At 38.7% G+C, this 13,078-nt stretch overlaps 1 protein-coding gene across 3 annotated transcripts in view; it reads right to left on the reverse strand.

The window, feature by feature from the left end:
* Positions 1-13,078, reverse strand: part of INO80D (INO80 complex subunit D) — a 41,924-nt gene that overhangs the window by 19,746 nt on the left and 9,100 nt on the right. For 2 of the 3 annotated variants that reach the window (XM_060782849.2, XM_060782853.2), the window contains 5 exons: positions 8,939-9,034; positions 8,587-8,833; positions 6,543-7,318; positions 3,355-3,463; positions 1,324-1,575 (listed from right to left, as the gene is read on the reverse strand). In XM_060782849.2, coding sequence (XP_060638832.2) covers positions 1,324-1,575; positions 3,355-3,463; positions 6,543-7,318; positions 8,587-8,804 — 1,355 coding nt within the window. In that variant the 5' untranslated portion in view covers positions 8,805-8,833; positions 8,939-9,034. The remainder of the gene's footprint in view (positions 1-1,323; positions 1,576-3,354; positions 3,464-6,542; positions 7,319-8,586; positions 8,834-8,938; positions 9,035-13,078) is intronic. The other variant, XM_060782860.2, reaches the window with a different exon arrangement.

The following is a 13,078-nucleotide window of genomic DNA, read 5'->3' on the forward strand; positions in this document are numbered from 1 at the left end:
ACCAGTTAAAACACATAATCTCAATTAAAAGAGCATATAAAACCAATACATGAAAAAAATAACCAATCCATAACATCATTTCTAATTTAAAATGCCACATCTATATTTGTTCACAAGGTGACTCTCCCTCTCGCGTTCTCTCTGGGGCAGGTTTTGGAGTCAAAATGATGGGTTTCAATAGGATCTATGGAAAAGTTGAAGTTCATTCTGTGAAGAGAGGAAAGGCCCATCACCTCTACGGAGGTCAGCTAGCCCTGGCCATCTCTGCCATTTTCTTGCCCAGGCATTCAAAAAGGTCTCATGTCAATCTACTCTGAGAAGGGAAGGGCTCCTTTTTTGGTAAAACGTAAGGTACGGTATTAACTCTCAGTACAATAGTGAAATATTAAGTCTGTCCTGGGAGAACCTAAAAGAAGCACCAACTCTTTCTACTCTCTCAGTCCTCCTCTGAGGGGAATCCCCAAAGAGCTGTCACCAATGCTGCCATAAATAATTTAGATATGTACAATTATACATTGAATTCAACATAGTTTCAAATCGAGGTTTGATAGAAAAACCACCTTGGTCACCTTGATAGAGATGATCCTGCTCATGCTAATGTATCTCTTAGGGAGCATCAATATCATTACTTATTTAATTAATTTAGTGCATTTATATACCACTTTTTTCACCCAAAGGGGTTCATAACATAATCAATGGCAAAATTCAAAGCCTTACATGTATAAAACATCACATATCAAATCAACAACAGGGCGGGGTAGTAGTACACGAAATAAAACCATTATAACTCTAAAACAACAATCAAAGACACAACAGAAAATGAAATTAAACAAACCTTTCGATCAGCAACTTCAGCAGCTCAGCGGTTTAACCAGCTGTGCCACCAGGGGCATATGCATATACTATATATACTGTACACTAATCATTTCAACTAACTGTAGTATGTGGATGCTGCTATAATTATTCATTCTAGTTATTCAAAAGATGTTATAGACCATGTAGCATTTTCATTCACTTTTTACAGGTATGCTCATGTACATATATATATGTATGTATGTATGTATGTATTCTTTCACTAGGTTTTACAGGATCTGTAATAGCTTTCAGTCAAATTCAATAAATGATTGACGGACTGATTTGCATATATTATATACACACACACATTGTATGTCTACACATGCTTAAATGTCTGTATATGTATACATACATGTATGTGTGTGTATGTATGTATATATTTTTGTGTGTATATATAAATAAATACATATATGCAGTTGCTTTCAGTCGCCATCTCTAGTTGCTGCACTAGTGCAGGTAGGCCCTCACCTGTTCCGGCTACAAGAAGCCCTTCGAAGTTCCCGTATCAGCTGCCCAGCACACTCTGGCTCCCTGTTGGCTGCCCGCAGCAATGCTTTCCGGAATGTATGTTGGCATTTCCTTTGACGAGATTCTGCCCGCTCCAGGCGGCAGAGGTGCTTGTACTTCTGCTGAAAGTAAGTGCAAAGTTGGGAAATGCGGGAACTCCTGCCACTGGTATCATCATCATCATCATCATCATCATCATCATCATCATCTGGCCTGTTGATAGGGAGAGAGAAAATGAGTAGTTGGCATTCAAATTTTGTATGCACAAAACAAGCACAACTAAAATCACTTCTATATAATATGGGTCCTGGGAGCTGATGGAATGTCTGCATTTATTTTGGATAGCCTTTATTTATTAAATGGTCCAGAGATAACCACCTGCTGCCTACACCTGTGTCTTTCTGGAATCAGGCAGAGACTCTGACTACCCACTTCATCATACACACACACCGCCTTTTTATAACATGGAGATTTTTCACTATCTGATTATATTGTTGCTTTTACTCTGTTCAGTTAATTGTTTTTTGAGGTATTCTAGTGACCTCGTGGTAACTTTTAGGTTGGGTTTTGAATTGCCTTTTCTCTAACAGACAATTTGGGAACCATCAAGAAGTATTATTTATTGAATTTATACCCCACATTTCTCTCAGGATAGGATCCTTCTAACTACAGTTGGTTCCAAAGAGCAAAATTTAGAAAAACTTCAATGCCACTTCCCATCTTCCGAACCTTTTCAACAAATTTCCAGAAATAACAGAAAGGTGCAGGTAGAACTGGAGAAAATGCCTTCCACCAGCTAATCCAATAGGCTGTTCTTGGCTAATGGTTGATGGTTATTATTGTTCTTACGTTTTTCAGAAATGTCTGCTGCTCGATTTTATTGTTTTAATTATTGAAATACAATGTATTTTAATAGCGTTATATTTTATTCTATTTTTGTTGGTCTTGGTCCACATGTAAACCGTTCCGAGTTCCTTTGGAGAGATGGTGGCGGGATAGAAAAACAAAGTGGTAGTAGTCGTTGTTGTTATAAGCTCTGTGTTCACAGGGTTTTAAGACACAAGTCTAAAACATTTAACTATTAATCAGCACCCTGGAAATTCCTAAGCAGACTGAATATACAGAAATTTAATAAATCCACATGGACCCCTTCAATTATAACTTCCTTCCACGTGATTTCAAATCAATCCATCATCTTTCTGATCCACGAGTCTTAAAAGGAACTAAAAGGTCAACTCCAGGTAAAGATTCTCTTTCTAGCTATGTCTTCTTATTTTTACGCAACATTTAATGACTACTGGAAGTGAGGAGTTTCAAGGCTAAATGCTGCAGTGATGCAATGGCTTACTAAAACAACACATACTACAATACATTACAATGATGAACATACAACTGGACCATAAAACAATGCTTTTGGTTTTGAAACAGGTCAGAATCACTATGAAAGATGACAACTAAGAAGATCACAAATCATGTTTTGTTCAGTTTCTGCATTATATACAGTATATCTTATTTAAATGTTTGTTTGACAAGTAACCCGTTCACATTTTTCTTAACAATAAAATCCTTGGTTTAAATACTTCTTTACATTCAACTATTTTTTATTTGCTATTTACTGTGCAAACATCATATTGAAAGAAAAAAGGGGAAATATTTTTATTGAAAAGAATAGTTCAACAGACAAAACAGCAATGAGAAACTACATATATGTGAATGTCTATTAAAGAAACCAAGTTATAATAATTGTTCTTATGGTTCCAATAAAATATTTAAGTTAAATTGTATACTTTTACGGCATAAAAACACATATTTCATTAGTGAATATAAAGTCTAATACGTCTGCGTTACATAATCAAGACTATCCTGAATTTCTTAGTCCTCGTTGTTCTCTAAATCTATAAAAATATGTTCATCCCCAAAGGCAAGAGAAGGTAAACAAGTTTCCCTACCATTTTAATTACACACTTCTACTGTTTCTATTCATATACTTACTCATTCCTTTCATATCTGAGGGCTTCCCGGATAGACCATGCAACATGGTATGGCGAGTTTTGCTCCAGTTCTTCAAATTCTTCTCCACTGTCTTCAGACCAGTCCAACCCTGGAAAATTTAAAATAAAATTGACATTCCTGGACAGCCCTAAATATCCCTGGATTTCTTGTGGCAATGAACAACACACATACACACTTGCTCTTTCTGATATAAAAAATCAATGGTTACTCAAAATGTATTATCAGGTAACACAAAGAATGCCTCATTATGAACCAGAACTCCATTATAAGTCAATGTATTCAACATAAAGAAAGGAGATGTCCTACAGTAACATGAAGTCTCCAAAAATGTAATCTCAAATTGTCTCCATCATGCCATATGACTGTGAGGTGAGTGAAGCTGGGGCTGTAACTGTCTAATATGAAGGCATATTTCAGTTAACAAAGTTTCTGACAAGGCTCCTTTTGATGCAGTTTTCTTATATAAGCCAAGCCTAATTTTCCCTCCTTGGTCTTTATCTGGCTGGAGAAACTCGAGACTTTCAGTATTGGGTTGTGACAGCAAGTCTGCAGTGTACAATACAATAAAGCATAAGCTGGCAAATAATAATAATAATAATAATCATCATCATCATCATCATCATCATCATCATCTTTATTTATACCCCGCCACCATCTCCCTTAGGGACTCGGGGCGGCTTACAAAATAGCACACAAAGATGCCATACATAAAATACATAATACATAAAATAAAATACATCAACATGAATATAAATGGGGCAAAACAACCTCTATTAAAGTAAAATCAGTTAAAAGATCAGTTAATTAATATATGAATAATGTAATAATAATAAATAATAACAAATAATAGAATATTACTCTAGCTAATCCTTCTGTAACTGTATATGCCTTCTTGCAACTGGCAGGATAAACAGCAGCTATCTCCAGAATCTCTTACTGCCCATGCAAAAAAGCAAAATGGAGAGAAAAGAGGGCAAGAGATAAGCCTACCTAATCAGTTCCGGAACCATTCTTTAAAAAGTATACCTGTCTTAGGTGTAGCCACCAAAATGGAAATTACATGAAAGCTGGTGGAAGAAAAAAATCTCTGGAAGCATTTTGGAGGAAGATTTCAAGTGGCCTCGAAATCTTTCTGTTTTCTTATGTAAGGCTTATCTAACTAGGTTGCTTCATTTCAAATGTCTGTATTATTAGTTTTGCATAAAACATCTGCCAAAACAGGTTAAACTTCTCCCATTTTTGTGGTATAGGGACCTATCCTAGCTGCTATCCCAATTACCCTCTTTGAATTTCAATTTTGAGGGGAAAGTGGGATGATAGTGATAGTAGTAGTGGTGGTGGTGGTGGTGATCATGATGGCCATGATAATAATATCAACCTTATTCATTCCATGTTATTTCTTCCTCTGGTCCTAATTTTTTTTTGTTAAAGAACTAATGCCTAGGAACACATCTAATGCATTCGTTCAGATATACCCATCCCTAAATCAGCAGACGAAGGTAAGTAATATTCACAATAAAGACTGGCTCAAATATGCAGAGAAAAACCTCAGGTGGCAAATACTAAGAGGAAACAGAAATGTGTTGGAGAAAACTGGAGAAAACGACATTCTTGCTTTCCAACAAGGATGCATCCCTACTTTTGAGGAGAGATTTAGTCCCTTAGCCATTTGGCTTTTGTGCACAGAAAGGGGGGGGGGGTATTTTATTTATTATTTATTATTATTTATTAGCTTTATTTATACCCCGCTAACATCTTCTGAAGGACTCGGTGTGGCTTACAAGAGGCCAAGGCCCAACACATCAATAAAACAACAGCATAACAAATACAACAATAAATAAACTCATAAAGCAAAGCAATAAACATTAAAACAATAACAATAAGCATTAGACAGTAACACCACGACGCATTTAAAAACTAAGGCTGGGCCAAATGAAATGAATAAAATTTAAAAAGTGCTGGACACGACAGGTGAAATGGATAGGTTTTTGGAGATAGGTGCGGTGTTCAGACAATCTTAAATCTCTAATAAAGTGCATTTGGGACATGATGCTAGGAGTTTCCTATTCTGGGAAGGCACACTGGAACAGCCACGTCTTCAAGCTCTTCCTAAAGACTGCCAACGTTGGGGCTTGTCTGTTGTCCTTGTGGAGAGAGTTCCAGAGTTGGGGGCCACCACAGAGAAGGCCCTGTCCCTCGTCCCCACCAAACGCGCCTGCAACGCAGGTGGGATCGTAAGCAGGGCCTCTCCAGATGATCGGAGAGATCGTGTGGGTTCATATACGGAGATGTGGTCACGCAGATAGGCGGGTCCCAGACCATTTAGGGCTTTGTAGGTAAGCACCTGCACCTTCTACACTTCAGTAAAGAAAATGTCTCAGACTCCTGCTTTTCACCTTGGAACTATGTTGAGAACCTTTGAGGTTGGGCTTAAAAATACTGATTTGTCCAGTCAATAGCTGCTGGTTGCCTGAAACTTAGAAACACACTCTATGTTTATGACTGGTCACTATAAGAGATGGAATAACTAAATATTCCAAGGAGGGATACTTTCAAAGTTAACCAAAGGAAAATACAGCACATGCCACTTGTCCATCTCTTGATGGCAGATTCATCTAAAAGCATTTCTCTATTTACTCTCTATTCTTGCTACTACACTTTCTGCCATTGTGAACTATATAATCACATGCATATCTATAACTCATATATGAAACCCCTAAGAGATAAACTGCTTTTGAAGCTTGTTGTTGTTGTGTGCTATCAACTTTTGACTTATGGCATCCCTAAACGATCACATCACAGGGTTTCCTGGGGCTGAGACTGTGTGACCTACCCATGGTCACCCAGTGTATTTTTACAGCTGAACAGGATTCAAACCTGGCATCCAGACTTGTAGTCCAATGCTTAAATAACTCAGTATTCACAGTAACAGTCCCTCATATTTTGTAAAATGGTAATCAAAACATGAAATGTTTGACTAGTACTAAGCCGAATTTTAGAAGGATTTTAATATATTAAATATGCAGAATACTTGAGTATGAACTACTATCTCGCTGTTCCATAGAAAAAGCATGCTCTGGGAGGTGCACAAATTACATATGCTTGCAGCTACCCAACACTTTCCCATGAAGAAAGCCCAATGAAGCAGATGTGAGTCCTCCACTTACCTAAATGTGGAAACAGATCAGCATCCAGCTGCTGTTTCTGAGTGCACAGTTTCACCAGTCTCTGTAGCCGGCTCATACACAATGAGTGGGGAGAGAAGGCTGTGGCTTTCATGAGGATCCTGTCAGGCTGGGGCGAGTCTGGAGCAGGAGCCTTGGCGGGGTGCGGGAGAGGCAGAGGTCTCTTGTTGGACAACTGCCTGGCTTGTGCTATAGTGTGTGTGGTGGGCGCCACTCCCTGCATTGGTAGGCTGGTGTTCTGAGGTTGAGGTGACTTGCAGACTAAGCCCTGCGGTAGCCCTGCTGGCTTTAAAGAAGTTGGTAAAGGTGAGAGATGGGAGTGCTGTTGAGGCGGCTGAGGCGGCGGCGGCGGTTGAGGCGGCTGCTGCTGCTGCAAAGGTGCAGGAAGGGGGCTAAAGTGCTCTTGGTGAACTTTCAGGATCTCTGTTTCCCTCTGGCGCTGTCGGTTTTGGGCTAATTTGCTCTGCAGCTTTTTCTTCACCGTCGTCCCTTTCTTGAGGTCGTCGTCTTCCTCGTTGAAAGCGAAGGGGTCTTCCAACTCTGCTTCCAGGTAGTGGAGAGGAAGCCGTGCTCCTGGTGGAGAGAGGGACAGCCCATCCAGGCCATTGGGCATCTTCAAGGCCAGCGGAGGGACCGTCAAGCTGAAGGCCATGGAATCCATCTGGTGCCGGACTTTTACCTCCTCTATCGGATCATTCTTTTTCTTCCTCTCCTTTTTCGGTAAAAAGCCAAGAACTTGTAGATGACTGTTGCAGTACCTTTCAAAAGAAAAACAAGCAAAATTATATTTTCCAGCCACCCTTTATGCCAATGGCTCAGCTGAGAAAAACAGCATTTGTGAGAAGGTTCAACAAAGGAATTTTAAGCATCTCATGGCCAATTATGAACCTGCCAAAATAAAACTAATTTGAATCACGGCGAACATTTTACATGAGTTATATTACAGTCAGATATATGAGATTGTTCCAATTTAACATACACATCAGAAGAGTTGCATAATTACAGGCTGCATTTAAAGGGCACACATGGGGGCTATTATAATTAATTCCCAAAAAATTTTTTATCTAAACAAAATTTTAAAACACATTTCTGTGGAAAATTTGCTTCCCTAACATTCCAATCTTATAATAGTAAATTAGTGAAAGTATGGACATTACAGTGCTTATCTTATTCAATAGTCCTAGCCATAGAAAATAATTTGGCAAAGAACAAACATGTTTTTTCTCTTTCAGTATAACTAAGCTGAACAGCAAATAGGACAAGATATTTTTAGTTTGGTGCAAACAATTCTAACCCTGAAAATGTCAGAATAGGGACAGGGAGTTGTGTATATGTGCCTTCAAGTTGCCAATAACTTACAGCAATACTATGAATGTCAGAGGGTAGCTTATGCCAGTCACTTCCTCTGAAATATAGTCTACAACACCTGATATTTGTTGGCAGCCTCCCATCCAAGTACTAAGCAGAGTTGACTCTGTTTATTTTCCAAGATTGGATGGGATCTAGTGCTTTAGGTGAGACCTCAACCCAAATCCTCATTCTGACATGAAGTTCACTAAATGTCCTTGGGTAAATCTCAGTTATCTAACCTACTTCACACCATTACTGTGAGGGTAAAGAATATATGCCAACATAATATCCTTCCCATCCCTGCACCCCATACTTAATCTGATCATTGGACAGTAGACGCGCAGTCCACTTGTGGGGGCAATACACTGAAGGCTTAACATGTTGGCACAACACTCCAAGGCCTGGGTTTTACTAGCACAGCCAAGATCTCCAGGCCCTGATGAGGAGCAGAATCAGACCTTGTGGATGTTGGACTACTTTTCATTTCAGTGAGATTAACAGATTCACATTCTTTCTTTATGTTTTGAATGATATTATGTTTCCTCTTGGAAGCTCACAGCACAACACATGGGGAGTTTAGATGATCTTGAATTTAAAACACTGGCCAGACAGTTTCATTTAACATGGAACACCACAGAGATACGACTTTTCTTTTTATTGTAGCAACCTGACTTACCTACGGTCCTCAGACTTGGGGATGGGGTTGGTGCAACGTTGGCTATTGTACTTGGCCACATATTCACATTGCTTGAAGGGGGCAGTTTTATCCTCCAAAACGTGCCTGATACAGAAGGCGTAGCCGTTAAGTCGTCTTTGCTTGCACAGTTTGGGGCTGTACGAGCACAACGGTTTATTGTCAACCTCAGAAAAGTGTATGTGTTTGCCTTCATACATCACGTGATTCTTTTCCTTGTGAACATCAGCTGAAAGAAGAATACATACAAGCCAGAAGAAAATTAAAGGTAAGTTTCAAAACCAAAGAAATAATGAAACAGGTAGTTCTAACCTATATGAAGAGGACCAATTACCTAATTTTAAATCTTCTGTACCATGTCAAAGTTATCAGAGAGCCTCAGAGACACTACTATCCTGGAATGATGATGGATCAAGATGAAGCAGATTGTCTAAGAAAAATACCACAGGGAGAAAAACTGTCAATGAAATCATGTGAGAAAAATTGCACTGGTTATAGACATCCGCTCAACCCATTTGATCATCCCAGATTCATTATTACCTGGAATGGTAGCCTAAAAAATTACACAGAATATATTTTCAACAGGTTTAGGCATCCTTCCAAGACAGTATGTTCTGGTGAATCCCACTATGTAATTCCATAGGAAAGGACAAACTCATGTCTTTTATTCAATGTAATAGTGTCAGATCTGTTTGATCAATAAGCTCTATGAATGCTACTCAAGAGGCTAAAGGCTTAAGCATGCACAACACTGGAAAGTCACAAGTGATCCACCCAACTCCCCCCCTCCCCCCCCCCCCCACAGCACACCACCATATTATATTCCTCTTCGTTTTCATTAAAAGCTATTTTCACAGGGAATAATATGGAGCAGACTGGCAATAAGTATGATAGGAGATACCTAGCCTTTATTCTACCAACTATAATTTCTGACATATTGATACAGGACTCATATATCCTTCATTACAACTGAACAAAAGAAGACAAAGTGGAGTCTAGATGCCAAACCGCATAGTCTGGGATAATAAAACCAATGTGTTGTATCCAAATAATCTTATTTATAAAGAAGAACCCATGGCTAATTGAGTTTCCTTGGAAATGTACTGATCAATTGTGCATAAGACATTTAAAAGTATAGCCACAAACTGATGAACACCTCAAACACTTTTTTGTGCCAACACTTGCTTGCTGAACCATTTTCTTCCTTATCTATTCACTGTCCACTGCCTAATCCATTCACATTTTCACCAAAGTTTACCAAGTTGCAAAAAACATAATGAAAACATCCCACAATATGCTCCTATTTCATGAGTATCTTCTACCTGAGCCTTTCGTCATTATATCACATTCAGGGAAAGTAGGGAAACCTATCCTATTAGTTTAAAATAATTAACCACAAAGCATGATACTTTTGAGCAGAGCCTGGAAAGTTGCGACAAGAAGCTGTCAACCTCTACGCTTGAGCAGATAACACAGTTATCAGGGCACAAACTAGAAACTGTTAAAATGATTGTGCAAGCATGAACTGAAGCTAAATCCACGATGGATACACCATTATAGTGTTTCCAAGCAACTGGGACACATGCAGCCCTTGGCCACACAGTTGCTGGGAAGCCAGAGGGAGTGGGAAGGAGATGGCAATTTGAGATGAATGTTGGTTAGGAGGTTGAGATCAAAGACCAAAGTCTACCTGGCCAGAATGCCCTCAGAAGAAGCCTGAAAGCTGAGATGGAAAAAAAGATTGAAAGAAGAGTAGCTTCTTCCTCTTCTCCTGCTCCCCTTTTCCCTCTGTCCAAGAAGTATATATGGATCCTACACATTTTGCCATGTGGCCTTTGTGAGAAGAATTGTTTGTGGGTAGTAGGAGACAATTTTCTGGAAACAGCTGTAACTTTCTACCATGGTAGTCAGGGACCTATAATAGGAGAGTAGTCCAGGTGTGTTTCAAAACTTCCAGAAGTCCTCAAGCCACCTTATGGGGAAATTCATTCTAGATTGGTTTGGTCTAGCTAGCACCATTAGGGCAGCAATGGATGTGCTATAACTGTAGCATTGCCATAGGCATTATGGGCCCTCCCCAGTTTTCCATGAAGTACCAGCTGACAGTACAACGCTAGTGCACACACTATTGTCCAATTTTCCAATAGCCCACCGATATCCAATCTATTATGGTGTTGTGGTTTCAGCCTTGACTATGGTTTTGTTGATTAGGTTTTAATTCAATGTTCAGCCAAGGAAGCCTACTGGGTGACTTTGGGCAAGTCACACACTCTAAGCTCCAGAAAACTCCCACTGCATGTCAGAAATTTATTGAAGGCACACAACAACAACAACAACAATTTAGTTATTGCTTTTCATCCTTCCAGGGCTGCCAAGGAGATGCATGACACATACAATATTTAAAATGATAAATCAATTACAAAAATGCATTTTCAAACTCTTCTTTAGAAATAGTTTTAAAGTCACAGACACAATTTATCTCCTAATTTTTCCTGTCCCTGTCAATCATTCTGTCCCTCACCTTCCAACCAAAGAAACAGCAAAACTTGGTCAAGTAGTTCATCAGTCATGTGGGTTGTTTTATAAACATACATCTAAGTTTATTAAAATACACAGCTTAGCAAGATACATAGTGAAAAATGATAATTGGGGGTCAGTATATTTACAAGAATTTCCCCCAGTTTGATGTAACAATAAATACTGCAACCATGTAAAAGACTTGTCATGTGGGGTAGAGAAAAGAAGTGGAAAGAATAATAGGAAGCTCTTACTATTGGTGAGCAATGGATAAGATACCTGGCCTGTTTTTTTAAAAGCCTTACTCTTATTTTTGTTCCCTCAAATATAGTGCTGCCAGAAACATATGCTGCCCTCTCAAACCTTGTATTCCATAAGACAGAAAGAGAGAAGTTGGTAAGAGAAGTTAGCAGTATGGTAATAGTATTTTGACCACATGCCCTTAAGTAAAGAGGTGATAAATCAATTTTAGTTGCTTTTTTATCTAGTTTTTTAAAAAAAAAAACTTTAAAGATTTATGGGGAAAATAGGTGGGAGAGTTTGTGTGTATGTGTGTGTTACACACACACACACTCACACACACACACACACACACAAATGTTTTTTAAAACACCTTGCATTCCACAACCTCAATCAGATTCCTTGTTTGCAGGAAGTGACGTCTGGTCCTCTCCCAAAACTCTAGAGCTAACTTCAAAATGGAATGGCAAACCCATCTTGGAGTATGAAACCAAGCAGTGACAAAGAGGGTAGCAAGTATTTCTCTTTTGCTACAACTTTGTTCCTGAAATGTTTTATTTATTTCTATAGAGATCAATGACAGTGTCTCTCATAATGCAATGTCCCTGCAAAAATAATTGAAATGGGAACTACATTAACCTAGCCCTGGTGAACCTGCTTATGAAGGATCAAACCTGCTCCTACTCATATTGACACAGGCTAGCTAGGTTCTCTTGCTTTTGCTTTGTCATACAAAGGGCTTATCAGAGGTTTTTTTAAAACACATGCAGAGTGTTCTTGAACCCTGTTCTTGCACCTGAAGACCAGAAGGACCGACCACTCCATTTGATTTAAGGCTTTTATTCCTTGTCTATTTGCTATTCTTTAGAACAAAGTTCCATGACAGATTTGCGCTGTTGTTGCCATTAACAATATATAGTTTTCAATCATATGAAATCAATGGCAAAGTGTATCATAGACCTATCCCTATTGTTTATTCCACTCTTCTCATCTTTATCTCTTCTTCTGCTTCTAACTGCCCTCTAAATACACAGTGGCAAAGAAATGAATAAATTAACAAACAAGAGAAAAACAAAATAAAGGGAGATGCTATGCAATAAAAGATCCGTATGATCCATTCACTGTAACAGGCTTAAACTTTATAAATTTACTTCCAAAAATGTATCTCCCTTTTCCTTTTCCACCTCTACCATTGACTCACAGGCTGTCTGATCCAATGATCCACCACTGTACGTTCTAGGATCTGTAAGTCAACAACAAATCCCATTTTATGGGACCAATTGCTTAGTCACCAAAGTTGCTTTGTCAAGACTCATTATATGTAACAATAGCCATATTAGCACATCACTTTGAGGTAGAAATCCTAGCTAAGTTAACCCCAATGTAATAGCTGAATCCGCAGATACTCCAATTTGTGGCTTTGGAGGGGCTTCTAAATACTGAACCACCAAAAAGCAAAGATGTCACTATCTCAGCCACCTATGAGGACAATTTTGAGGTATTTCATATTTTGGAATTCTCATCAAGGGATGCCTCCCCAATGTATAAAAACCTTATTAAAATGCACAAAGTTATAAATATTGTGTATAAAATTACTTTCAAGCTATAGGTATGAGATGCAAATGAAACAAAATGTTGTGAATGTTATGTTTAGGTTTGGGTCCCATCTCCAAGATACCTCATTATATGTATTCAAATATACCAACATTTAAGGAGG

This window comes from Anolis sagrei, chromosome 1, assembly GCF_037176765.1.
Source record: "Anolis sagrei isolate rAnoSag1 chromosome 1, rAnoSag1.mat, whole genome shotgun sequence".
NCBI lineage: Eukaryota > Metazoa > Chordata > Lepidosauria > Squamata > Dactyloidae > Anolis > Anolis sagrei.